We start from the raw sequence: 27,963 nt of genomic DNA on the forward strand, positions 1-27,963 counted from the left end.
TTTTCACAATCTGATGAAATAATAGTTTGGCCTTATTAAAAGGCCCTAATGTTAGGAACACATATTTTGACTCATGAGCTTTGCCAGCTCTCAGTGAACATAGCTAAGCAGATTATAAAGTTTTAAAAATGTTACTATAGAATTTAACATATTTTCACATCTCAGAGTATGTTCTGAAAATTCTTTTTTTTTTTTTGCTGGGAATGATAATTTATAACATCATAATTCTTGAGTTTAGGAATACATGATTGTTTAGTTACTTATTCTTGTTCTAGTTAGAGTAAGACACTTGCTTGGGATCTGAAACAGTTTTGCACTACAAATGTATATGGACACAGTATCTTTCCAGTAAATCTTGCAACTATTTCTGTGACTGCATATGTTAACATTTTTATAATTGGCTTCCAAATGGCAAACACAGATGGCTGCTGTCTGAATTTCCAGGGTGTTTTAGAATAAATGTTTTCTCAGTGAATTAAAGTGTATCGTTTTAGTGTCAGGTGGTTAACCTAACAGAGTAGCCTTTTACATGTCTGTTAACTTTTCTTTCACATTTAAAGTAAAAAAGCCAAAAGAAACTGAATATAATATGATCTTTTTTTTCTTTCATTTTTAATTGAACAGAATTCTCTCCAGGAAGTTTTTGTACATAGTGTTTTTCTGAGAATTTGAATTTTTAATTTTTTTTAAGAAAAGAGGAAGATTATAGTTGGAAGGGTAGTTTTATAATTTTCATTAATTTAATGAGTAATTAAAATATTTTTATCCATTTCTGAAGCCATGGGACCTGTGGAGTTCGACATGCTTTGTGTTAGGTCTTCTCAGTTATTAAGAGGTTAAAACTATTGCTTAGATGTGTCATCCCTTAGTGATGGTTTTCCTTTTATTCCACATACACTTACTGAGTCTTGTCTAAGTGTTGAGTATAAAGAATTGAATTAAAATACTTGCCCTCATAGAGCCTTATGCTTAGTTAACCTCCCCCCAACAAAGACCGCATATAATCCACTATAACAGACTGAAAACAGTGTCTTTGTAATTTTATGGCTTTAGAACTGGCCTGTTCCAAATGCAGTTGTAGGACTGATTATTCTATTACATGGATATTTATCCAGGTATGTCTTTCCATTGGATTCAGTAATGTATACTGTTACCTCTGCTTTTCAGTCAAACTTGCCATAATTTGGTATTTTTATCTGTGTACTTATACTGTGTACTTACATTTGAATAAACACTAGATATAAATGATTTGTATGCACTAAAAGAGTTGGAGTTTGAAACAGAATCTTAATCCTAAACTCCTCTGCTGGTGATGTATTTTAATGAGAGCATGGTAGTGTAAGCAGCTTCTGGAGTATGCTGGTAAGAATGCCATTCGTAGCAATTTTTGGCATTGCGTTCTCTCTGAGGGATCTTTGCTTTTTAAATGATAAGCCTGGACTTTGATTCTATTTACAGATAGTATTTTAACAGCAACCCAGTCACTTGATTTTTAAGAATGAATCTTCTATCCTACAAAGCCTTTTAAGTGTATTTCAGGGGCTTAATACTGTACAAAGAGGCAGCTGACTCTGCACCTGTTCTTCAAGCAGACAAGAAATAGAACACCTGTGGAGTTGCTAAATAACTTGGGAAAACCGTGGTGTAGTGTATTTTTATATTGTATGGCACTAGTAACTGCTATATGTTATTGCTGAATGAATATCTTTAAACAATGGGCATCCTATGTATATTCTTCTATAGTTGGTAAAGTTTAGAAATACTGTATTATTTAGTGTTTGATGGTGATATTTGTTGACAGGGGTTTCTTTCCCATTTGATACTGCCTGGTCAGGCAGCCCTTCAGTCATAAGGAAATACACAGAGGTCTGTATTAATTATAAACTGATGGCCTTTTAGCTCAGGGTTTTTGTTAACTCGTATAACTTATATTAGCCCATAATACTTGTCTGTGTTAACCACGTGGCTTGGTACCTTTTCGGTGAGGCAGTCACATTTTGCTTGCTCTATGTCTGGCTTCCTCTGTGTCTGGGTCACGACTGCAGACTGTATCTTTCCTCTTCCCAGAATTCTCGTTGCCCTGCCTCTACTTCCTGCCTGGCCACCTGCCTATACTTCCTACCTGGCTATTGGCCAATCAGCATTTATTTAAAATATAAGTAACAGTGTACAGACCATTGTCCCACAGTACTTTCCCCACCCCTGTTTTTTCTTTTTTAAAACAAGAACTCTGAATTGAATCTCCTTTTTTTTTTAGCTTTTCTCCTGACCATTACAAGTAACAACTTGTAACCAACACTGTAAACAAAGAAAAATATCCATAGTCCATTTTTTTAGTAATATGGGTATAGTTTTTCAGGCTGCTTCCTGCTGATTGGGGGCGCTGATAATCTTACAGGGACCTAAAGAAAATTTAGAATTACAGTCAAGCCCTAACTGGAAAATTCTGTTAGGTTTGATCATCTCAGCTAGCAGTCTTGAAACTTGTGGTTGTAGAACTCAGAGGAAACTCCAACAGAGGCCCTCTGAAACATTGGATCATCTGGGCCATCTGCTCCTATTGGAGAGTCTTTAGGGGTCTGCCTTGATCAAACCTGATTTTCCTTAGCCCAGAATGAATCCACAGCTTCTCATTTCATGTGGAAACAAAAGGAAAACCTCTTCTCCAAAGTAACATACGTTTTGACTTAAAATTTGAAGTCAAGGCATTTCCAAAATATATATGTTGGATTAATCCAGCAACATTTATAATCACATCTTTTAGCAGCTGTTGCTCCTTCCTCAGCAGTCATACATTTCAAAGACAACACAGTAATATGCACTATCCAGACTCTGTGTATTTCCCATCTTTACATGGCTTTATTTTAACCTCTTTTTATTTTATTTTTAATTTTTGGCTTTTTGAGACAGGGTTTCTCTGTGTATCTCTGGCTGTCCTGGCACTCACTCTGTAGACCAGGTTGTTCTTGAACTCACAGAGATCCGTCTGCCTCTGCCTTCCAAGTGTCGGGATTAAAGGTGTGTGCCACCACACCCAACTGCTCTCTTTCTTTTTTAAGGACTTTATCTTTTTCTTTTCTCTCCCAAACCTACATATATTTTTAAATACACTCTAAACCGTTTAGAGCGGTTTTTTTGTCTTGGAATCTATCTTTACTGTATGTCTTTTTTTGACCACATAAGTCTTTAATTTGCTAAGCAGTATGGCTAGGACTAAAGCCGTGATTTTGATGGCTGGATCCAACCCATTCCTTAGCTTTTTGAGAATCTAGCTTCATGGTGGAGGTACTGGCCAGACCCATGTTTATTGCCACAACTCTGTGGTGTTTCAGGGTCTGTGCCGCCACCAAGAAGCATGCTATAGGCTATTCATAAACACCATTTAAGTGTTTTGTGGCAGAGCCTCTTAAAAAAGGCTGCCAAGTTTTTGCAGCTAAAGCTGTGTCAGGAAGCCTCTCTAACAAACAGAGCCCACCCGAGAAAGTGCCTCTATCATGCTTAACTCTATTCTTTTCTGTCTAGAATTACTTCCCAAGCTCTCTCAGGTTTTCTGTGGATGAGTTGTCCACATTTTGTGCACCATTTGTTGACTGAGTTTTTGTCCCACTTGGTCCTGCCTGGTCAGGCAGCTGTTCAGTCACAAGGAAATACACAGAGGTCTGTATTAATTATAAACTGATCGGCCTTTTAGCTCAGGCTTTTTATTAACTCTTATAACTTATATTAGCCCATAATACTTGTCTGTGTTAACCACATGGCTTGGTACCTTTTCGGTGAGGTAGTCACATCTTGCTTGCTCTATGACTGGCTTCCTCTGTGTCTGGGTCACTATTGCAGACTGAATCTTTCCTCTTCCCAGAATTCTCGTTGCCCTGCCTCTACTTCCTGCCTGGCCACCTGCCTATACTTCCTACCTGGCTATTGGCCAATCAGCATTTATTTAAAATACAAGTGAAAAGGTACAGACTGCTGTCCCACAACATCATTGATGATACTGTGTTAATCAGTTATATAATTACTTATCAGCTATTTTTGTAATTAATGTAGTTAATAGTTCTAGTAATTCTAGTTGTATATTTCTTTCCTTTTTTTTTGAAGGCTCATACTTTCTTCCGTGTGATTAAAGAGCTCATATTTAAGAAGTGGTGGTTTCATATAAAAGAAATTTTATAAAAAGGAAATTTAGACTAGGGAGATGGCTCAGTATGTAAAGTTGCTTGCTTGCACAAGCAAAGTTCAGGTCCTCGGCATCCATGTAAAAGCCAGGCTTTGTGGTGTGAGTTTCTAACCTTTTGGGTGAGGGGCGACATAGATGGAGGCAGGAGGTTGCATGAAGTGGTGATTCACTGACCACTGAGACAATAGCTTCAGGCATCCTGAAGAGTGATACCTACACTCGGGCCAGCACACCTGCACACACGCCTCACAAGCACACTCGAAGAGAAGTTAAGTTAGGGGAAAACACCTGTAGTTCAAGTCATGAAACACACCAAAGTTGCTATACAATCATTTTTTCTTTTTATTTTTTTTTAAAGAAAATAAACTGCCCTTTTCATTATACACACCAATCCAAGCTCCCACTCCCCTCCTCCCATTCCCTCTATCTAACTCCTCTCAACCATCCCCCCATCCACTCCACAGAGAGGGTAAGGTATATTGCTTTGGGGAAAGTCAAAGGCCCTCCCTACTATATCCAGGCTGAGCAAGATACCCATCCAAAGAGAATGGGTTGCCAAAAAACCAGTACAAGCAGCAGGGACAAATCCTGGTGCCACTGCCAGTGGCCCCCAGTCTGCCCCAGCCATGCAACTGTCAACCACATTCAGAGGGACTAGTTTGGTCCTATGCTTGTTCCTTCCCAGTCCAACTGGAGCTGGTGAGCTCCCATTAGCTCAGGTAGACTGTTTCAGTGGGTGGACCCATCATGGGTGACCTCTTTGCTCATATTCTCACTCATCCCACCCTTCACCTGGACTTTGGGAGCTCAGTCCAGTGCTGCAGTGCAGGTCTCTGTGTTTCAATCAGTTGCTGAATGAAGGGTCTGTGGTGACATTTAAGATTTTCATCAGTCTGACTGCAGGGCAAGGCAAGTTTGGGCCCCCTCTCCTCCATTGCTTGGGGTCTTAGCTGGGGTCATCCTTGTAGATTCCTGGGAGTTTCCATAGAGCTAAGTTTCCTGCTAGCCCCATCATGGCTCCCTCAATCAAGATATGTCTTTCCTTGCTCTCATCTCTGTCCTTCCTCCATCTCGACCATCCTGTTCCCTCATGTTCTCCTCGCCCCTCCTCCCTCTCCTCCTTTTACCTCTCCTCCCTCCCTTATCCTCCTTCCCTTGTGCTCCCATTTTGTCAGGTGATCTTGTCTATTTCAACTTTCCAGGTGGATGGATGGATGGATGGATATATATAATGTTTTGCTTAGAGTTCATCTTATTAGCTTTTTTAGGATCATGAACTATAGGCTCACTATCCTCTTTGTGTATAGCTGGTACCCACTTATGAGTAAGTACATTCCATGTTTATCTTTCTGGATCTGGGTTAACTCACTCAGGTTTTTTTTTCTAATTCCATTCATTTGCATGCAAAATTCAAGATGTCATTGTTATTTTACTGCTAAGTAGTACTCTAATATGTAAATGTGCCACCGTTTGTTTTTCCATTCTTCAGTTGAGGGGCATCTAGGTTGTTTCCAGGTTCTGGCTATTATGCTGCTATGAACATAGTTGAACAGATGTCCCTGTATTATGAATCATAGCATTGAAGTAGTAAGTTCAGGCAAGCTTCAGACATCCTGAAGGATGGTCCCTACACTCAGGCCAGCACACCCGAAGAGAAATTAAGTATAGTGGAACACACCTTTAGTTCAAGTCATGAAACACAGCAGAGTTGTGTCTTTTTCATGATTTGATTGATTATGGCTGTGAGTGTAGTGTTCCTAAAATCCAAGCTAGATATAATTGTCGATGGTTGAAGCCTGAAGCCTGTTTTGTCTCTATTAAGGAGAGGTGTAGATGATTTTCTTCTCATAATTATTATACTGTGGTACTGTTTTATAGTTATAATTTTGTCATAAGTATTGTCATTAGTTGTTTGAATCAGTATTTTTAATAAGGGTTCAACGTTGTTCCAATCTAAATTAGATATAATTGTTGATGGTTGAAGCCTGTTTTGTCTCTATTAAGGAGAGGTGTAGATGATTTTCTTTTCATAATAATTATATGTGGTACTGTTTTATAGTCATAACTTTTCGTAAGTATTGTCATTAGTCGTTTGAAACAGTATTTTTAATAAGGGTTCAACATTGTTCACCCATCATTGAGTTATATACGGGATGATAGTTCTGGCTAGATGTTGGTATTTTATGTGTGTCCTGGCCCAGTGGTAACACGTTGTATAATATTAAAGAAAACTTTTACCTTTTATTTTTTTTTCCTGCCATGGTAGCTGAAAGTGTTTGTTGCTCTTTTATCCCTAAATGTTTTACTAGTCATCCATTTTTCTTATAACTTTCATCAGTGTTCAACATTTTAATGATTGCTGTGTCCTTGTTTTAATTTTTGTTGGCTACTTTTTAAAAACAGACAGCTTAAGTGTTACTGACTTTTAATTTATAGCAAGAGCTACCCAGGTTTAAACATCTCTTTAAAATAAGAAAGGTATTGAGGTGTGGATGGTAAGTAAATTGTATGACTAGGTGGCACTAGGCTATTATAGTTTTATAGGCCGTAGGCCTCCTGAGGGCCATATGCAAGTGACTGAGGACAAGAAAGCATCATTCTCTGAAATTTAAATTATTTCTATTTTTTCCTTTATAGATAAGGCTACAAAACACGGTCAGAACTAAATCTTTTGGCACAAGCTAATTATCTTTAGTGTAAAGTTAAAGTCCCAGAAAACCCGTGAAGGATGCACTTGACCTCGTGTGTGTGTCGTGCTTTCCGATGGGTTAAAATCCACAGATAATACTCTGAGTGCCTCACTTCCTATTTTCTCACTCTGAGCTGATTTTTTTTTCTTTCGGACATTTTCATTCTTATTCCTGATTCAGAAACATCCAGTTTCTTTGCCATGTAATAGTAACGACTGTATCAAGAACAGGACAAGTATCCTTTGTTTTGTCACTTGTTTTTAGTGATAGTTTGAGTTTAATAAAATGACCCAGAGTTTTAATAATGATAAAGAAAAATCTTAGATGATAATGCTGCTTTCTTTTTTCCCCCTATAGCTTGCTGAGTATAGAGAAAGACAAGCCCGACGAGAAGGGAAAAAGAAGAAAAGTGTTTCAAAGAGTAAACAAGATGTACACAGCTTAAAAATTAATCAACAAAGTAATGAGACCTCCATAAATAGTTCTCAGTGGGTAGAATCAGCTGGGAATCCTGATTCCACCAAAATGAGAGCTGGACAAATAGAGAAGCAAAATGAAGTCTTTGTTAAAGTGAGTGCCTCCAGATTTTCAGCATAGTTCTGAGTGGAACCTTAGTGTAATGAGAGTGGGCATCAGCACACTGTGCAGTTGAATGATGACTTTTGTCCCTTCTTGCAAATTTGAGCAATATTTTAGTAGCTAGACCTAAAGTATTTAATGACCTCTGAGTGAGCTTTGTGAGCTTTATTCAACAAATATTTATTGAGCACTCACAATGCAAAGCTGAGGAAGGCAGATATAAAGAAGGTCGGTGTAAACTATCAGACCCGCGCCAGAAAAGTGCACCTGCTTTTCTGGAGTCCAGGGGTCAAGGGGTAATATAGAAAGTATGAGTGGGAGTCAGCTAGAGGTTAAAAAAGATAAAAAGACAGTGAAGCAGTGTGTTGTGAGATCTGGAAACAGGGGCGTCAATTTCATATGAATCCCAAAGTGATGGGGTAGGGTGGTGGTAATTTCTGAGTTTGGAAATTCTCATAGAAAGTGCCCAATGAATCCTAATTTCCCAAGCCCCCACCCCCTTGTTTAATGGGCAACTTTCTGAAATGGGAATTTGAATGGATCAAGATGGTTGATAAGTGGTTGACTCACTAATCAAGACCAGAGAGAGTGGGATGGGTTTCTCATGAGACTATTGGGAGGATGGATATTATTTGAATTTTGTGTTACAGCCTGTTTATGTAGAAATAAAATTAGAATAGATAAGGATTGTATAGGGTTTCTGTTGCTGTGATGAAATACCATGACCAAAAAGTAAGTTGGGGAGGAAAGGTTTATTCGACTTCATTTTCACATTTCTGTTCATCACTAAAGGATTTCAGGACAGAAACCCACATAGGACAGGAGTTGATGCAGAGGCCATGGAGGAGTGCTGCTTGCTGGCTTACTTCCCCATGACTTGCTCAGCTTATTTTTCTTATAGAACCCAGGACCAGCAGCCCAGGGATGGCACCACCCACCATGGACTGGGCCCTCCCCATTGATCACTAAATGAGAAAATGCCTACCAGCTGGACCTCATGGAGGCCTTTTCTCTGATGACGCTAGCTTGTGTCAGATTGACACACAACCAGCCAGTCCAGGGATTTTAAGCTTTGGTCGCTACACAGATGTGCAATGGAGACATGTTCTATTCCCCATAAAATCCAGTCACTATGTATGTCTCTTGGAAGTATGGGAATATGGCTTCAAAACGAGAGTGAGGAGCTGAGGTTGGTAGCACATATCAGAAACTTGAAGTGGGGTGGCCTTGTTTCATTTCTGTTGTAATAAATAACCAGTAAAGCAACTTGCAGTGGGAGAGTTCATTTGACTTATTCCAGGTTCTAGTCCACCATTGCAGGGAAGTCAGACTCAAGGTAGCTAGCTAGTCCTATTGCATCTAACAAACCAGAGAGAAAAAATGCAGGCATGCCTAGTTTCAGCCCTCTTTCTCTACTCTGAAACAGTCTAGAATGAAAGCCCAAGCAATAGCATGAATTCTAATTGTTCTTAATAATAAAAACTCGGAGTCAGCTATCGGGGTGAAAACTGAAGGACCAGAGAAGCAGAGCAGCTAACCACTAGAGTTCTTACCTCTACCAATGCTCAGACCAAAAGGGTGATCAAACTTCCTCCTCAGACTGCAGTGAGCTCCTCATTTACACACAACCAGCCAGTCCAGGCAGGGCAGTCTCCTGCCACCGTATATCCCTCTCTGCTCCGAGCCATATCACTCCTGTAGTGCTGGGATCACCTTTGTGTGAGCTCTGTTTCTCTTTTAGACTGGATCAATTTTATGTACCCAGGGTGGCCTTTGAACTAACAGAGATCTGCCTGCCTGAGATTAAGTCAGGATTGTGTGCCACCACTGCCTGGCTTCTAGTGGCTTAGTTCTGCACTCTGATCTTCAGGTAAACTTTATTTGTTAAAACAAAAACAAAATATCACCACACTTGTTACCTTTTATGTGCATTTATGATTCAAGACTCCTAGTTTATTATATATTGTTGAATCATTATTGAATTGTGGTTAATGTGTGTATTGAATAAGAGCTTGAAACAGGAACATACACACATACACACTAGAGATCATGCCCGAGCAAAACTTAACTAACACACCTTTCCTCTGTAAGGCATGCCACAACATTGCTGTCCCGAGAAACACTAGACAGCGCTTAAACTTCATATTTGAGGTCATTTTTAAACGGTAAAATCAGTAATTAAAAAGTGCCAAAATGTGCCACAATGAGTCCTGGAAGGATACCGACTTTACGTTGTGAAAACAAGAAAGCAACTGTTGCCCGTTCTGTGTCATCCAGTATCCACCTTGGGTCACTCTAAATTTTCCCTGTTCTGCTCATGTCCTCAAATGACCTAATAGATGTTATGAGTATTGATTTGGGGCTAGCAAATAAATTTTATTAAGGAGGTGACTTCATGAAATCAAGAGTCTGAAAAAAGAAAATCAACTGTATTCTTAAATATATAATCTCTAAATATTATCCTTTTTTTAAATCTTGATAGTATACTTTGATGTACAAACTTTTTAATTTTTGAAAAGAAATGGTGAAGGTTCAGTGAGATGGTTGAGCGAACAGAGTTACTTGCTGGCTGGACATAATGGTGCACACCTCTAACCCCAGCATTAGAGAGGCAGAAGCAAGAGGATCTCTGATTTCTAGGCCAACCTGGCCTATACAGCAAGTTCTAGGACAGTCAGAGCTGCATAGTAAGATCCTGTCTTGGGAAAAAACAAGCAAACAAAACAAAAGAATCAATAAATGAAAACAACTTGCTGCCAGACCTTATGACCTGCATTCCATTCCTAGGACCCACATGGTGAAAGGAGAGAACCAGCTCCTGAAAGTTGTCATATGCCTTCCATGCCTGTGCTGCACACACACATCAAATCAATTGATGTAATACAGGTTTGTTTCTAAAGTGTTGTTTAGCGGGAACATTCAGCCCCCAGTCCCTTGAGTATCTGCTTAACTTGTGTAGCAAGTTTTATATTTAGGGCTTTCTGGAGATGTACTTTACCATTTAGAGGAGGTTCCTTTCTACTCTTAATTCATTGAGTGTTTTTATGTAATTGTCTGTGAGTGCTCAGCAGACACTCTGCTGTGGAGGTCATCCCCAGCTCTGTGAGTGCTCAGCAGACACTCTGCCGTGGAGGTCCATCCCCAGCTCTGTGAGTGCTCAGCAGACACGGCCATGGAGGTCATCCCTAGCCCTTGTGAGTGCTCAGCAGACACTCTGCCGTGGAGGTCCATCCCCAGCTCTGTGAGTGCTCAGCAGACACTCTGCCATGGAGGTCATCCCCAGCCTCTGTGAGTGCTCAGCAGACACTCTGCTGTGGAGGTCATCCCCAGCCCTTGTGAGTGCTCAGCAGACACTCTGCCGTGGAGGTCATCCCCAGCCCTTGTGAGTGCTCAGCAGACACTCTGCCGTGGAGGTCATCCCCAGCCCTTGTGAGTGCTCAGCAGACAATCTGCCGTGGAGGTCATCCCCAGCCCTTGTGAGTGCTCAGCAGACACTCTGCCGTGGAGGTCATCCCCAGCTCTGTGAGTGCTCAGCAGACACTCTGCCGTGGAGGTCATCCCCAGCTCTGTGAGTGCTCAGCAGACACGGCCATGGAGGCATCCCCAGCCCTTGTGAGTGCTCAGCAGACACTCTACCATGGAGGTCATCCCCAGCCTCTGTGAGTGCTCAGCAGACACTGCCGTGGAGGTCATGCCCAGCTCTGTGAGTGCTCAGCAGACACTCTACTGTGGAGGTCATCCCCAGCCCTTGTGAGTGCTCAGCAGACACTCTACCATGGAGGTCATCCCCAGCCTCTGTGAGTGCTCAGCAGACACTCTGCTGTGGAGGTTCATCCCCAGCTCTGTGAGTGCTCAGCAGACACTCTACCGTGGAGGTCATCCCCAGCCCTTGTGAGTGCTCAGCAGACACTCTACCATGGAGGTCATCCCTAGCCTCTGTGAGTGTTCAGCAGACACTCTGCCATGGAGGTCATCCCCAGCCTGTATCATGGAGGTCATGCCCAGCTCTGTAAGTGCTCAGCAGACACTCTGCCGTGGAGGTCATCCCCAGCTCTGTGAGTGCTCAGCAGACACTCTGCCATGGAGGTCCATCCCCAGCTCTGTGAGTGCTCAGCAGACACTCTGCCATGGAGGTCATCCCCAGCCTCTGTGAGTGCTCAGCAGACACTCTGCCATGGAGGTCCATCCCCAGCCTCTGTGAGTGCTCAGCAGACACTCTACCATGGAGGTCATCCCCAGCCTCTGTGAGTGCTCAGCAGACACTCTGCCATGGAGGTCATCCCCAGCCTCTGTGAGTGCTCAGCAGACACTCTGCCATGGAGGTCCATCCCCAGCCTCTGTGAGTGCTCAACAGACACTCTGCCGTGGAGGTCCATCCCCAGCCTCTGTGAGTGCTCAACAGACACTCTGCCGTGGAGGTCCATCCCCAGCCCACAGTTAATATTTTGTCTTGAAGGGCTGCTAAATGTTATGGTTTGTCCTCTATCCCTTGAGATGACGTTAATTTAAAGGGCTGTTAGATATGGGTGAACGCTGCTAGGAAAGGCAAGCTCAGGCCCTTTGGTCACCTAAGTTTCACTCAGCGGCCTCTTATAGCCTTGCAGGCTTTCAGGGTGGGTGGGAATGGTGTAGCTTGAGTTTCCTGGTTCTTCCATGTTCTGTGGTTGTCCACCCCCATGATGTTTTACTCAGGTTTTGTTGTTGTTAGATTACTTCAGCATTATTTCTATTTGTTATTTGAGACACAGCATTTCATAATACCCAATTTTAAATTGTGATGATTAAATCCATAATTTGTGATCTTCAAAATGTTTCTCCGTTGACCAATATTTTTCTTGTGAACAATCCATACTTTCCCATTCCTTTGTGTGCCTTTTTTTTTTAACTAAACATTTTAAATAATGAGGCAACTTTGGCTTAAGTTTTGGTTTCAAGATGGATTTTTTTAACATTATAGCATATTGATATTTGGATTCCTTACTGTAGTTTATCATTTTGAATGCAATAACTTTTGTTAATCTTTTTTTTTTTTGATACACGATCTCTCTATGTAGTCCTAGACAGCCTCCCTAGTGCTGGGATTAAAGGTGTATACCACCTCCCCGGGCTAATCATTCTGTTTATTGTATTTTGGGGGAAGGGTTGGTTATTTTTGAGACAGAGTTTCTCTATGTGGCCATGGCTTCCTCTGTATACCATGCTGGCCTTGAGCTCATAGAGATCCACCTGTCTCTTCCAAGTAGGATTAAAGGTCTGTGCCACTACCACCCAACTAGTCTGTTTATTCCTGATAACCGGTTTTTAAAATGCAGTGTGTACTTAATTATCATATGGAGGGATTGCGTCATGGAATTCTTTAGATTTAGAAAAGAACATCATGGCTGGGACGAGCCCAGTCCCTAGAACTCCCATTAAAATGCTGAGAATGGTAGCTTAAATTTGTAACCTCAGTATTAGGAGGACATGGAATGATTCCTGGGGCTCAGTGGTTACCTAGCTTCTCCTAATTAGTGAGTTCAGGTCAGTGAGAGACCTTGTCTCAAAGCAGATCAGCTGCCATCCCAAGGATGACACCGAAGGTAACCTCTGGCCTCTGCATGTGTGCACAAATACACACACATGCACAAATAAATAAATGAGCAGAACCTCGTGAGACAAGCTTATTTTCCTGCCAGCAGTTGCTACTTCTTGGGAAGGCCATTGCAGAACTTGACCTTAAATGTCAAATAATATTTCTGTAGGAGTAGATGAGGAATTAGTGATAGTTAATATTCATAAACTCTCTGAATTTCATGTTAGAGGTGTGAGTGTGTGTGTTTGTGTGTTTTGGACAGTAAAACAACACTTTGGGAATTAGAAAAATTAAGATTTATTTCTTTATTCTATTCCCTACTTCACACTTGAGAGAAGCTTTGAATGCCACTGAACTCAAATTCTGGGTTAAAGCAAAATTGTTTCATTTTTATTTTATTATTTTATATGTATGGGTATTTTGGCTATAGGGGTTTATGCTTGTTTCCCATACAATGCAGTGCCCATGGAGGCCAGAAGAGAGCACTAGATCCCTTGGAACTGGAGTTATACAGCTAGCTGCTTGTGGACCCCTTGGCAAAGAGCAGCAAATGCTCTTACCTGCTGAGCCATTTCTGTAGCCTCCTGCAAATGGTTTTAAGTGAATGCTTTTTAAGCTGTAAAAGCATTATATTAACAAAGGGTGTTATTTCTCTTCAAATAATTACTTTTAGCATGAAAATCTGGCAATACTTTTGAAGAAATGACACTCCGGATAATATCATTTAGGACTCTTATTTAGGAATTATAAAGTTTAGAGAAATTATACTTTGGTACTTCTGGCTTACAAAGGGTAGGTACTGTATATAAGAGCATATCCTCTTGTTTTTTTAGTATGGAGAAAAATATTAATGCTTAGACAGTAATTCACAGGTGAGAGTTTAAAGATCTGAATACTTTGTGCTAGGTTTGGAAGCATATTACCTGGCTTGTGAGCATTTTATGTAGTAGCTACATTATGCTACCAACAGCATTGCTTAGTGGAAGTAAAATATGGGGAGAAGGCATCATTGTAAATTGTTTTACTTTTCTTTTAGCCCGAAGGTGAAATTTCTTCCTTAGCCGACAACCATAGTTCTTTAGAGGTAAGATTACCATTTCATAACATTATTTAAATAATAATAAATAAATAAGTAAAGATAGTCATTTTATTCACTAAAATTATTGGCTGTTGATGCTTTAACCTTTTACATGGCTTTGTTGCATTTCTCTAAATACAATAAAATAACAGCATACGTGGTTAGGGAGTCACAGACACGGTCTACTGCTGCCATTTTTCACAATGTTCACTGACATTAACTATTCCATAGTTTTATCTTTAAATACATAAAGATTCTGGTCAGTGTCTGGGAGAGGCTCTAGTCCTGGGTCTCCAGATGGAAGACCAGTAGGGACTGACCAGTGTTTGGAAGAGGTCTAGTCATGGCTTTCTAGATGGAAGACCACTGGGGACTGGTCTTATTTAGCGCGCGCGCACACACACACACACACACACACACACACACACACACACACATATTGTTTTGAGTAAAGCTTTTTACAAATGTGTGGATTTGCATTAACCTTAGGAACGTTTTGTGATGTAAGGTGAGAAACTCTCAAGTAGATGAGATCTCTTTATGTGATGATGATAAGTGTGTGTTATTTGTCTTAATCTTTTAAATATGATAACCATTTCTTTGGTCCAGAGTCAGAGAACATAAAAACATTTCTCTTTCTCTAAATGTGTCAGAAATTCGTGTATTTCATAAGTTTCAGTATGTTGCAGATTGCAAATAGAAAAGAGAACCATTTATGCTTAAATTAGCATAGCACAATTTTATATAAATAATATGGGTAGAACCTTTGATACTTAACAAAATTAATGTGTTTTGGAGCTAAGAATATACTTACTAGTAGACCAGGAAAATAACCAACAACAAATAAATAAATGGGTGTCTGATTCACAGTATGTAAAATTTCCTCTGTGGTCAGTATGAATTTAAAATCACAACCGCTAAAAACTATCATTCAAGAATACTATGCCAAAACAGTTATCTTTTAGAGTAGAAGAAATCGAAACTTTTAAAGATGAGTACAAACTAAAGCCATTCGTATCAACCAAGCTAGCAGTGTGAAAGATACTCCAAGTCACACACACAGATATAACAGATAAAGTCTCAGTCACAAAAGCACAGAGAAGAGTAAGCATAGAGAGTAGATGAACCAAGAAAAAATAGGAAAAAGCCATTTATGTCTCACTCTGCAAATCAACAAACGCCTAATATAGATGGGGGCACAAAAAAAAAAAACCAAACCAAAAAAAACTTGAAACAACCAGACACAATCAACAGAGTTCTGGGAAACAGCAAAGTATTCTCAATAATAGCACTAATTGTAATTAGTCTCTACTTTCCAATTAAAAACACAATGAATTGGCTATTTGTTGTCTGTGAGAAATACATCTTACTGGCACAGACACACAACAGTGAAAATGAGTGTATCAGAGTCCATACGCCAGGCAAGAGGAAGCCTGAAAAAACCACACAGGAGTAGGTGCACTCATACCTGATAAAGTGCGCTTTATACCGAAGTTTACCAGAAAGAGTAAAGAAGTTTGCTGCATGTTAATAATGCAAGATCAGTCCTTTCTAGTTCTTGCAGCGCATTCAGTATGCCGGAGAGAGTGAATGCTCCATAGACGAATTGGAGGCCTCTAAGTATTTGCCCGTTTTACATGTTTGGTCATCATTCCTGTCTTACCCCAACAGGGAACTTCCCTTCACTGGTTCCTCCCTAATACTTCTGGTGCCTTGGTCAGGTTCTTCCAGTATGAACTACAAGTACCGGCTCATTCCCAGCCTTCAGTACTCTGGCTGGTGGAGATGGCATTGCTGTGACTAAGGTTAACGTCCTAAATAATTTGGGAACCATTGCCAAGTGTGATGCCGAAGCATTTAGGGAAGTTGTTTAGGTTGGTGCGAACATTTCTATGGTTACACAGTTGGGTTTCAGCTTTTAGCATGCCTGTCTGGTGGCTGAGAAAGCAATTATGATCATAAAAGATTATGATGAACAGTGTACTTAAGAGCCTTCTACTGGGGGCTCCTTCACTGTGCCTGTCAACTATAGTATCCTGTTGCCTAGGCTACCAAAGTGCTCTTTCATCTTAGAGAAAACCAGACAGATGAAGAGGAGAGGTAAGTTAGAGAAGTGTTGAAGGGCCTTTTCTGGGGCTGGGGAGGTGGCTTAGTCAGTAAAGTGCTTGTTGTACAGCATGAAGTCCTGGGTTTGGTTTCTCTGCACCCATGGTAAGTACAGGTATGGTTGTTAGTTTCTGTAATTACAGCACCGGGGAGGCCAAGACAGGAAGATCCCTGGGACTTCGGGGTCAGTCACTCTTCCTGAATCAGTGAGTTCCAGGTTCAGTGAGAATCCCTGAATTCTACCTCAAAAAATAAGTTGAACTCTAACCTCACATACACACACTCGAAAGTCATAGCAGACCATAGTCTATCCAATTACCCTCTATATGGAGAAGCAATATGAGGGGAATTAGTGGTGATTGGAAGAGAAGCAGGTGCATTGTAAGCACTCAGGTGTTTGAGGAATGATTGACATTTGAACTTGTTATATGTGTTCTTGATGCTTGAACTGAGCAAAGTGCTTGTGAGACAAGCATGAGCTAGGGTCCTTCGCACCCACATGGAAAGTATGAAAATGTGTGTCTGTAGTCCCCGCACTAGGGAGCCAGAGATGGAGGATCCCTGGGGCTAGCTGCCCAGTAAGTGTAGCTGAATTTGCGGTCCCCATGCTCAGTGAAATACTGTTGTCAGGTAAATTACATTCAGTTTAAGATCATAATATATCAGAATTTTTTTTTTATGGATAAATGGCTGCTGTTTTGTGACAAAAACAGGAAAGCCTGCCAATTGTATTTATAGTATAGCAATTATACCACTCATGATACTAATGTTTTATACTGTGTAAAGACCCCAGCTTACTAACAAAGCTTTTCCTGCATATACTTTTTATAGTGCAGAACTCCTGTATGCTGTTCAGGTATGTATCTCATTAACAAGAGAGCAGGTTTTCCCACTAATGAACCCACAGGATATGGGAATGTTTTAAAATGGACTTTGCTGTGGAATTTTAAATTTCATCCCTCTCCCTGAGGCATGTTGCTAGTACTGAATTATTAAAACCTTGGATTGATTTAGGAAGAAGAATTTGATAATTGTTCTCAACAAGGAGCTCTGTCCAGTCAGACCTGTCTGGAGATGATGGAAAATGAGCTGGCTGGAAAACAGCTTACAATTGAAGAACTGACTGAAGAACTGGAAGAAAGGAGGGCCACCTGCGGGCCTGAAGTAATGCAGAGGGTGAGCTCGCCTCCCGTGGCTTTAGTTTGTTGTGCATGTGGATGGAAGTGCATGTGTGCTCTTTAAACATGGGGCTTTGCAGTGGCCACTTAGGGCATCTTGTAATTTTGTTCTTGTACATAGCATAAACAAGGCTGTTTAAAATGAGGATTGTAGAAACACAGCTGAGATAGTCACACTTAAAATTTAACTGCGTAATCTAGAGTAAAACCACTCCTGTGAAGACAGTGTGTGTGTGTGTGTGTGTGTGTGTGTGTGTGTGTGAGAGAGAGAGAGAGAGAGAGAGAGAGAGAGAGAGAGAGAGAGAGAGAGAGAGAGAGAGAGAGAGATAGATCAGTCTGGGAGAAAATTGCTGTAAAGTCACACAAGACAGTGTGACTTAAAACCATTAAGAATGCGAGTCCCTTATAAGGGTTACACTGACATCTGCGTGTAGACTATGTGGGAAGTCACGATGAAATGCACGAGGGTGGGACACTGATGAAAATGCAGCATACTTCCATCCCATCCTCTTCAGAAAAAAGCTGGGGTTAAATGTGCATGTTGGTGTTACCTAGAAACACACTGGGGCACTACAAAGTATAAAGACACTTCTATAAGAAAATATGGAAAAGTCAACCTAAATATATTCTCTTCCTTAACGCAGAGACATGTTTTGTTGTTGTTGTTATTTGTTTTTGTTTTTTTGAGACAGGGTTTCCCAGTAGCTATGGAGCCAGTGGTCCTGAAACTCACTCTGTAGACCAGGCTGGTCTCGAACTACAGAGATCCACCTGCCTCTGCCTCCCAAGTGCTGGGATTAAAGACATGTGCCACCACCACCCAGCTAGATAACAAGTTTTCAAAGTTAGTTTTGAACTAAAACTAATTTGGATAGTCCAGTAGCTTTCATGGAAGAATACTTATTTTGATAAAAGAATAAAAACCTAAAAGCTAGTATTTACAGTTTTCACTGATTTCTTGTAGTTATACGAATTTGAAGCTGCCGTTAAGCAAAGAGACTGCATCATCACTCAGCTGATTGCTAACCTGCAGCAGGCTAACAAAGAAAAGGATGAGACAATGAGAGAATTTTCCGAGTTAACCGAACAAAGTCAAAAATTACAGATTCAGTTCCAGCATGTAAGTATTATGAGTACAACAAAGTTTATTGGTGTTTTTAGCAGTGAATTATATACTTTTTCATTTTCCAGAACAAATCAAAGACTCCATTTGCTTCTTTTAGTGTATTACCTTAGTGACCTGAAAAAAACTGGTGAATTTGTGTTGTTATATAGTAGCCAATAATTGTTTGTTTTTGAGACAGGGCTTCTCTTTGTAGCTTCAGAGACCTTCCCGGAACTCACTCTTTAGACCATACTAGCTTCCTAACAGAGATCCGCCTGCCTCTGCCTCACAGGTGCTGGGATTAAAGGCTTGCGCCACTACCAGCACACAGCATAACCATGGTTTTTAATTCATATCTTGTGAGTCATTCCCTGTTATTATTTAAACCAAACTCCCTATTTCTGTTTTGAAATTCTACAAAACCTTACTGTGGTGGACTGGATGGATTTTTGCAGACATTGCTCTGTAGTTGCCCTGGACATCTGCAGTCCTGGCATGGCTTTATTGGGTTCTAAATGGTAACTGAACCTACACCTCCCATTTACTTTAAGTTTGCCGTGGGAATCCATCCTGGCTAGTTTATGTCAGCTTGAAACAAGCTTAGAGTTATCCAAAAGAAGGAAACCTCAATTGAGAAAATGGCTCCAAAAGATCGGGCTGTGCGACGGTTTCTTAATTAGTGATTGGTGGAGGAGGGCTCAGTCTCCTCTGAGTGTTGCTATCCTTGAGGTGACCCTGGGTTCTGTAAGAAAGCAGGCTGAACAAGCCATGAGGGACAAGCCAGCAATTAGCATCCTCCAGAGCCTCTGTATCAGCTCCTGCTCCAGGTTCCTGCCCTGTTTGAGTTCCTGCCCTGATTCCTTTGATGATGCTATAATGTGGAAGCAATAAGGCAAATAAATCCTCTCCTCCCCATCTTGCTTTTGGTCATGTGCTTCATCATTCAGTAATAATAACCCCGACTAAAGCAGAATCCGATTGCATTGGTCAGAGTTTGATAGCAAGTAACACAAAACAACTTGCAACATATTAAACCAGAGAGCTTAATGTAAGTATACAGGCGTCTTAGAGGACGTAGGGGCAGAAATATAACCAAGACTGAAAGAGATTGGAGATAGAATCTGAAAAGTCACCAAAATGCAGAAGTCCCTTCCTGCCCCACTTACTCCCAGCAACGTGGCCTCAGTTCTGTGACCCTCACTAGACCTGCTTTCTCTGAAGTATCATATGAATGATGATTTAATGGCTCAGTCAGTCCAGTCCTAGCAACAGCAGATCTCAAACCCCTGAAGTGAACAGAGGTCACAGAGAGCCAGTGTCAGCAGGCGACCCCACCCAGGAGTCTGCTGGCACACAGAGTTCAGTATGCTGAAGGGTCTTTCTGTGTTCAAGTTGCAGGCTAGTGAAACGTTGCGTAGCAACACTCACAGCAGCACTGCTACAGAGCTACTTCATGTCAAGCAACAAGTCATGGCTCAGCAGCAACAGCTGGAAGAACAAGACAGACTATTAAAGGACCATCAGAAAAAGGAGGAGGAGTTCAAAATAGAGATAACTGTTCTGCAAGAGAAAATTAAAGTATGTGAAATGGTAAGGATATCAGCTAGCATTGGAATTTTCTTTTTCATGTGTCTTAAGCATATGAATTAGAAAATTTTATATTCTAACTCAATATGGAAAATAATTGCAATTGAGAATCTCACACTTACCACTGTGTATCTTATACTAGGAGTTGCTAAGGTAATACTACCACTATCTTATTCCTTAAAGGGATTTGTGTATGTTAACTGGAGTCTCAGTAGAACCTAAATTTATAACTCAAATATCTATCTTGTTGCATCTGAAATAGTCCCATCTATTTTAGCTATGGTACAGAAATTCTGAAAGTATTTTTGTCACAAGGTAAAATTTTATAGATTTAGTTGCAAGAAATAAGTGTTGTTTATTCTCTTTCTGCAAATATTTTACTTCTTGGAAACATTTAGAAATTAAGGCTCTTTGGGGCAGGGGATAGCATTATGTACCACATAGATTATAATCTTAAATTCTAAGAACAACTCATCCTAAAAGATTTGCTTTCATTGATTTTCAAATGAGAAATGAAAATTTAAAAGTGATTGTTGCTGCCTGGCCTACTCCTGCACCTACTCCCTGCCTGGGGCAGGGCAGAGCTCCTGAATCACTCTTATGTAAGAAAATGTCTTATAAAACATAGCAAATCAGAAACACAATCTGATTTTGATTTGTAGGCTCAGGAAACTCATTTTAGGTATTATCTGAGTCCTGTGCTAGAGCAGAGGTGAACTCAGATTGTTCCAAGTTCAAGGGGCTGTTGAAAATTTATAGTATCTGGTTATTAGTTTGCAGTGATTAATAATCATGACGAACTGTATTTTGTTTTCTTTCCATGGACAAATGAACTTAACAGAACAAATACTAGTTAGAAGGTTCTTCAGCGAGCAGAAGGGAGGGTGTCAGCACTCAGATATCGTGGCATTAGGCTGGGATAAGCTGATCTATGCATCTCACTGTAGTGAAGTTGATGCCTGTGGACTCAGATTCTTCAGTCCTGTTTACCACAATTTCCCAACATCATTTTTTGTTTGTTGGTTTTTGTTTTTGATTGTTTATATTGAGTATAGTTTAATGATCCTTCTGGTTCTTGAGTGCTGTCAATATGTATAAGCATGTCTGACTCAGGGTATGGTCTTTCTAGAGGGACCATAATTCTCAAAGGCTGAGAGCACTTCGGTGTTTTACATGAGTTGTCCTTAGAGGGCACTCCCAGCACTTCCTTCAGAGGCTTTCTTCTGTCTGAGCTGCAACATTTGTTTTCTTTAGACGTGTTATACATTTACTCAGAATTCCTTTGATTTCTGTTTGCCAAGGACTTTTGTGATATAATTTACCTGCTTATAATAGCTCTGACCAGTTCTGTAGATTTTATTTCATGCTTATTATTTGGGTCTGAAGCCTTTATTCACAGAGAAAACTAAATAGCAGATCCAAAACTCTACTCAACTTGGGGCTTTAATGCGATTGTGACTATGTTTGATGTGTTCTTCTGGTCTCAGCTGTTATCAACAGTTGTATAATTGGCCTCTGACGGGAACTTTCTTTTCTGTTTTCAAGCTTCTGTTTGAAGTGAAACTGTAGTTCCAGCTCAATATGTCAGGAATATTATAGTTGTTGAAGATGTCACTGAAAATGCCCGGCAGTGAAGTTAAGACAGACTCACAGGAAATCTCTTCTTATTTCAGAGCTTTTGGCATCGGAACACCTTCAGATCCCTAGAATTCATGGGAGTCAACTGGACTTACTTTTAAATTTTTTTCTGAGAGTATTTAGAGAGTGCATAGTGATATAATTAACTGTCAGAATATTAAATAATTGGAATATTGATCCGTTAGTTAATTTTAAAAGTTAAGATATAATGGGTTAGTAAAGATTTAGTGTTTTTTTAAATTATTTCAATCATTTATTTGTCTGGAGAGTGAACTCAGGTCATCAGAGCCATCTCGTCAGCCTAGCAGTATTTTATTTTCCTTCTTTTTTTCATTCCTTTTTGGCAGTGCTGGGAGTAGAACTCAGGATCTCACGCATGCCAAACAAATCTTCAATTTAAAAATCTGTTACATTTTTTATTTTAAAATTTTTAATCATGTTCTTTCCTATCTTTCCAAATTCTCCCCACTTCCCTTAATTAAAATTTTTAATCACACTAAATGCAGTTCAATATTTCTTCCTAAGAAGATGTGAACTGTTGTATAGCTATTGTTTGCTCCAGGTGTCTAGGTATGCAAGTCTTATGGAAAAAGTAGAGCGGTGGGCACAGCCATTAACTTTTTATAGAAGATTTGAAATGTGACTTTATCTGTCTTTTGTTAATAAAGTTAAGCAACAAAGTTACTAGAAGTTTTTACACTTTTTTTTTCTTCTGAAGGAACAAGATAAAAAAGTAGAAAGCGCTAATAACAAAATAGAGGAAAAGCAGGCAATTATTGAAGCACTGAATACAAGACTAATAGAAGAAGAGAAAAAAACTGCTGCACTAACCAATCGAGTAACAACTGCTGATCAATTAGTAGGAGACTTAAAAGGACAGCTTGTAGAGAAAGACCAAGAGACTGAAAGCTTAAAGCTTGAACTAGCCGATTCTAAGCAAAAAGTGGAACAATCTTCCATAGAAATGAAACAGTATATGGAGACAATCGAAGAGCTACAAAAGAAAAATTATGAAGTAAACTTTTCAGAAACCGGCATAATGCAAAAAATGGAAAAAGAAACAGAACAGAAATTAGCACAGCTACAAGCAGAGCTAGATGAGGAGTATGGAAAACAGATTGTGCAAATGAAGCAAGAATTAATAAAACAACACATGAACCAGATAGAGGATCTTAAATCCCAGCATAAGGGAGAAATGGAGAACACTTTAAAATCACGCGGAAATCCAACAGTTAATGATGAGCAAGTAAAGTTACTGAGCGCAACAATGAATGAACTGAATATGAAAGTACAGCATACTCTGTATCAAAAGGAGAAATTCAGGGAAGAGCTGCGGGTAGTAAAGCTGGAAAAGTGTGCTCTCCAGAGTCAATCGAATGCTCTTCTAGAAGAATTGAGTGCTTTAAGAGACCAAATCCAGAGAGCCAAGCAGACAATATCTGAACAAGAAAGTAAACTGAATGAAGCCGGCAAGTCCCTCAGCATGGTTGAGGACTTAAAAGCTGAGGTTACGGCTGCATTTGAGTCCAGGAAGGAACTCGAATTAAAACACGAAGCAGAAATTACAAATTATAAGATAAAACTTGAAATGTTAGAGAAAGAAAAGAACGCAGTCTTAGATAAAATGGCAGAGTCCCAGGAAGCTGAATTGGACCGGTTGAGAACGCAGCTCCTCTTCAGTCATGAAGAAGAGCTTTCTAAACTAAAAGAAGATCTAGAAGTTGAACACCGGTTAAATATTGAAAAACTTAAAGATAATTTGGGGCTTCAGTATAAGATGCAGATAGATGACTTACAAAATGAAATGAGTAAGAAGATGGAAACTATGCAGTGCGAGAAAGACAGCTTGTTAAGTAAGCAGAGCCAGCTAATCTTAGAGATTACTGACTTAAAAGACTTGCAGGAATCACGGAATTTTCAGATGAATGAAATCAAAAAAGAAATTGAGACCCTCAGACAAGAAGAAAAGGAAAAGGGTACCCTTGAGCAGGAAATTCAGGAGTTACAACTTAAAACTGAACAATTAGAAAAAATACTAAAAGCTAAAGAGGAGGACCTACAAGAAAAATGTGTAGAACTTGAAGCAGAGAATAGCATTCTTAAAGATGAGAAGAAAGTTCTCGAAGACATGGTGAAAGTTTACACTCCTGTGGAAGAAGAAGAAAAATTAATTGCTTTAGCTTCTGGTACATACACATCAAAAGACTGTAGCTGTCAAAAAGAGATTGATATGCTTCGAAAGGAAAAGGAAGACCTAAAACAACAGTGTATTCACCTAAGTAAGGAGATCGAGATGCAAAGGAATACATTTTCCTTTGCTGAAAAGAACTTTGAAGTTAATTATCAAGAGTTACAGGAAGAATATGCATGCCTCCTCAAGGCAAGAGACATCCAGACTAAGCAGGCGTTAGAGTATGAACACAGAGTCAAAGCGCTGACTGAAGAGCTGCAGTTGCAGAGAGGAGGCCGGGTGATGCAGGAAGGGAGGCATTCTCAAGTAACTGATGCTGCGACTTTTATAGCTGAGCCACTGGAAGTCAGAGAATTAGTTGAAAAGGATAACATTGAATTTATGGAAAAACTGAAAGTAACTGAGCAAGAAAAACTAGAGCTCTCGGAGAAACTCTCTGTCCTCTCAGAACAGCTAAAGCAGACACGGGATGAGGTTGACTGTCTAAGTGCAGAGGTTAAATTACTAAGTCAAGACAAGGAAGAGCTCTTGTTACGATGCAGAGAGTTAGAGGTTCCCACCAACCCCAAGGGAATAGAAAATGCCGCTGTGTGCCCTGCGCAGTTGAGCTCTTGGAAAACTGAGCTTACGACAGGAACGGACACCCATTCTGGAGGATGTGATTCTAAAATCAGTAAAGATTTGCCAGAAGAATCAAAAATAATGATAGAAGATAAAATTCCCTTTAAAGAAAGTGGAGAAGACTTGAGATTGCCAACAAGAACAACTGAACCATCTCATGGTATAGTTGAGCCGTTCGAGAAGGAAAAACTCGAGCAAGAGCTTTGTGCTCTCAAATCCACGCAGGTACGTACACATGCACATAAAAAGTCATAGTGAGAACACACATTTCACACCAAGATAGTTGTCACTTTCATGAAGCAATAATCCATATTCTTACCAGAAAGTGGTGAACTTTCATGTTACTATCATTTTTGAAAATCAGTTGTCATTTTTACTTAAATAGTGTTGCCTTTCAATTAATCTCGTATATATGCTGCTCAGAAAATAAGCTACGTTAATAATTTTTACATGATTTTTTTTAAAGAGAAGAGTTAAGAGACTTCTTTTTATTTATTTTTTAATATTTATTTATCTATTAGGTATACAATATTCTGTCTGTGTATATGCTTACAGGCCAGAAGAGGGCACCAGACCCCATTACAGATGGTTGTGAGCCACCATGTGGTTGCTGGGAATTGAACTCAGGACCTTTGGAAGAGCAGGCAATGCTCTTAACCTCTTAGCCGTTTCTCCAGCTCCTGAGACTTCTTTTTATTAACTACATTTTTTATTTCTACTTTATTGTACTTATAATATATTTATTAACTACATTATAATCATATTTTAGTATCAAAGATTATATTTTAGAGTTTTTCATACTGATGTTTTCTGATATAAAATTTCAGTTAAAATTCCAGTTTTTTTTTTAAAAAAAACCTTTTTAAAGTTTTTTACTGCTCTATAAATTATTCATTGCTTATGGAATTTTATTTCTGGAGGTGCGGCTTAAGGCCTAGAGGTTTCTGATTCTTTGATCTGAATGAGAAAAACATAATATTAACTCTGAATATAAGTGAAGAATTTAAAAAAATGCATATAATACATGTTCTGTTTTTGTTCTGTTGATGCATTTAAGCCTATCCAAAAGCAGATTAGTTCCAGAAAGTATCATTTGGTTTGTAAGTATTGTTTGGCCACAGTTCATCATTAAGGAAGTGAGGGCAGATACAAAATCTGGATTAAAGTAGAAAAGCATAGAGGAATGCCTCTTGCTGCCTTACTCACTGGTTCATGCTTGGCTAGCTTCCCTATATAGCTTGGGACCACCTGCCCACATAATGGTGCTATTCACAGTGGGCTCCTACATCAATTGACAGTCAAGATGATCACCCACAGATACGTCACAGGCCAATCTGAGCTGACAAATACTTCACTTGAGGCCTTCTCATCTCTTCTCCCTTGACTCTAGGTTGTTGTCAAGTTGACAAGTAATGGTGTCTAAGACAATGACTAATAATCATTACTAATAACTAGGTTTGTTAAATACTAATACTAGAAAAATCAGGAAAGTTCTTGTAGGTTATCTACAGTATAAAATGCTAATTAAGTTTTATGTGTTTTTATATTAGTGGAACATTTATTTGTTGACTCTATTCCAGATACGCATGTAGTGGCAGACAAGAGATAAGAGCCCTAGTCTCAGGAAGCATGTATTCTAGTGGGGAGGGCGAGTGATAATGAGAAGTGTAGTTAGCAGCAGTGTTGGTCTGTTGTAGTGAGGAGCAGTTACATTCCTGCGTGGATGAGTGGGACACTGGACAGCAGCAGCGATTGGAAACAGGCTTGAACTAGTATTTTGTAGACTTCCTGAATCAAAGGTCAGAGGACAGAAACCATAAACTTGTGTCAGCAAACATTCCAGATGATTCTGACACATGCCGGGCAGCTCTCCATTGAACCATTTCCTCATTTTCTTAGGTGGATCTATGTAATAATTTACTGCCTTTTGATTGAAAATACCCCATGCTTACCAGTGATACAGAAAGGAAAATGGACCAATTGTGGTTCATTTATACTACACTACAATTAAATTAACCTGTCATCTATGTGGATTGATATCAGAAGGATATTGATATGGAATGCAAAGAAATTTGCAACATAAATGCAACTTATATAAATACACAAATACTCGGTATAATATGCTGTTTACATGTACACTGGGAAATGAGAGTATAGATACATTCCAAATTTTTGGTAACAGTTACTTGTGGTCAAGGAATAATCAAACATCATGAATTAAATTTTGTCTCTAATGTTTTCTTTCTAAATCTAAAGAGATATAAAGAAAACAGAAGAAACAGAAATTTATCACTATTTATTAATTTGCGTTTTGAGTACATTGGTGTTTATTATCATTTTAGCATGTAAATATTATTTAAAAAATTAAAATCTTGTTAGTTATAGTAAGTATCCCGATTCATTATTACATTGCGATAATGTGAGAGACACAGGCAGGCCAGTGCATCTGGAGAATGGCTGAAGCAGACCAGTTTCTTTATAAGGAAATGTAAACCTCTGAAGTTCAGTGCATGTGAAGAAATAGAAGTTAAACTGTAATTTTAACTTTTCCTAATACTTATATCTGTTCACTTTAAGGATGATTTAAGGCTGCAGATGGAAGCCCAACGGATTTGCCTTTCCCTTGTTTATTCAGCTCATGCAGATCAGGTGCGTGAATATATGGAAAAGCAAAGAGACGAAGCTCTTTGTAGCCTCAGAGACGAGCTTGTTTCTGCTCAAGAGAAAAAGATGGATGAGCTTCAAAAAATGCACCAGTGCCAGCTGCAGGCTCTTCAGACACAAGAAACAGGTAAACAGCTTCTGACCATGTCCATGACACAAGTAAGCAGTCTGTAACTCTGTCCTTGTCTCCGGCCCATGGGATAAGGCGGCTTTCCATCCCATACCTGGGCTTCCTAGCTTTGAGGTACCCAAGAAAGCAAAAATCACTGCATCGTTTTCCCATGGGAGTATCATCCAGTCAGGAAGTGCCTGGAATGCCAAGTGACAGGACTGACAACTTGTAAACCCTGCTTTACGTACATGCTGGGTCACCACCATAGAAGCATTAGCACATCTGTCCAGGGCATATTCTATTGCTTGGCTGCATTGTAATTTGAAGTATACCAGACTAAATCCAGTTGATCCGGGATGAATGCAGAGTGGGAGAGAGAGGTGAGAAGTTTAGTGTTTCCTGTGACACTGAGACAGGAGCAATTGGGTCAAAGTTTGGGGATCCATTTTGAAGAACTAAAAGTTCAAAGTTGCATAAGAAAGTACTGGGAGATACGCTGCAGAGTGGGAAGTGCCTGGTGAGAACCCTCTGCTGCAGAGTGGGAAGTGCCTGGTGAGAACCCTCTGCTGCAGAGTGGGAAGTGCCCGATTAGAACCCTCTGCTGCAGAGTGGGAAGTGCCTGATTAGAACCCTCTGCTGCAGAGTGGGAAGTGCCTGGTGAGAAC

At 39.8% G+C, this 27,963-nt stretch overlaps 1 protein-coding gene across 3 annotated transcripts in view; it reads left to right on the forward strand.

Annotated features, from left to right (window-relative positions):
* Akap9 (A-kinase anchoring protein 9) overlaps positions 1-27,963 on the forward strand; it is a 123,964-nt gene that overhangs the window by 3,003 nt on the left and 92,998 nt on the right. For all 3 annotated transcript variants that reach the window (XM_075956379.1, XM_075956380.1, XM_075956381.1), the window contains exons 2-9: positions 7,225-7,437; positions 10,234-10,332; positions 14,055-14,102; positions 17,217-17,378; positions 18,345-18,500; positions 19,878-20,075; positions 22,429-24,747; positions 27,100-27,313. In XM_075956379.1, the coding sequence (XP_075812494.1) occupies positions 7,225-7,437; positions 10,234-10,332; positions 14,055-14,102; positions 17,217-17,378; positions 18,345-18,500; positions 19,878-20,075; positions 22,429-24,747; positions 27,100-27,313 (3,409 nt within the window). The remainder of the gene's footprint in view (positions 1-7,224; positions 7,438-10,233; positions 10,333-14,054; positions 14,103-17,216; positions 17,379-18,344; positions 18,501-19,877; positions 20,076-22,428; positions 24,748-27,099; positions 27,314-27,963) is intronic.

Source organism: Microtus pennsylvanicus, chromosome 22 (genome assembly GCF_037038515.1).
Source record: "Microtus pennsylvanicus isolate mMicPen1 chromosome 22, mMicPen1.hap1, whole genome shotgun sequence".
Lineage (NCBI taxonomy): Eukaryota > Metazoa > Chordata > Mammalia > Rodentia > Cricetidae > Microtus > Microtus pennsylvanicus.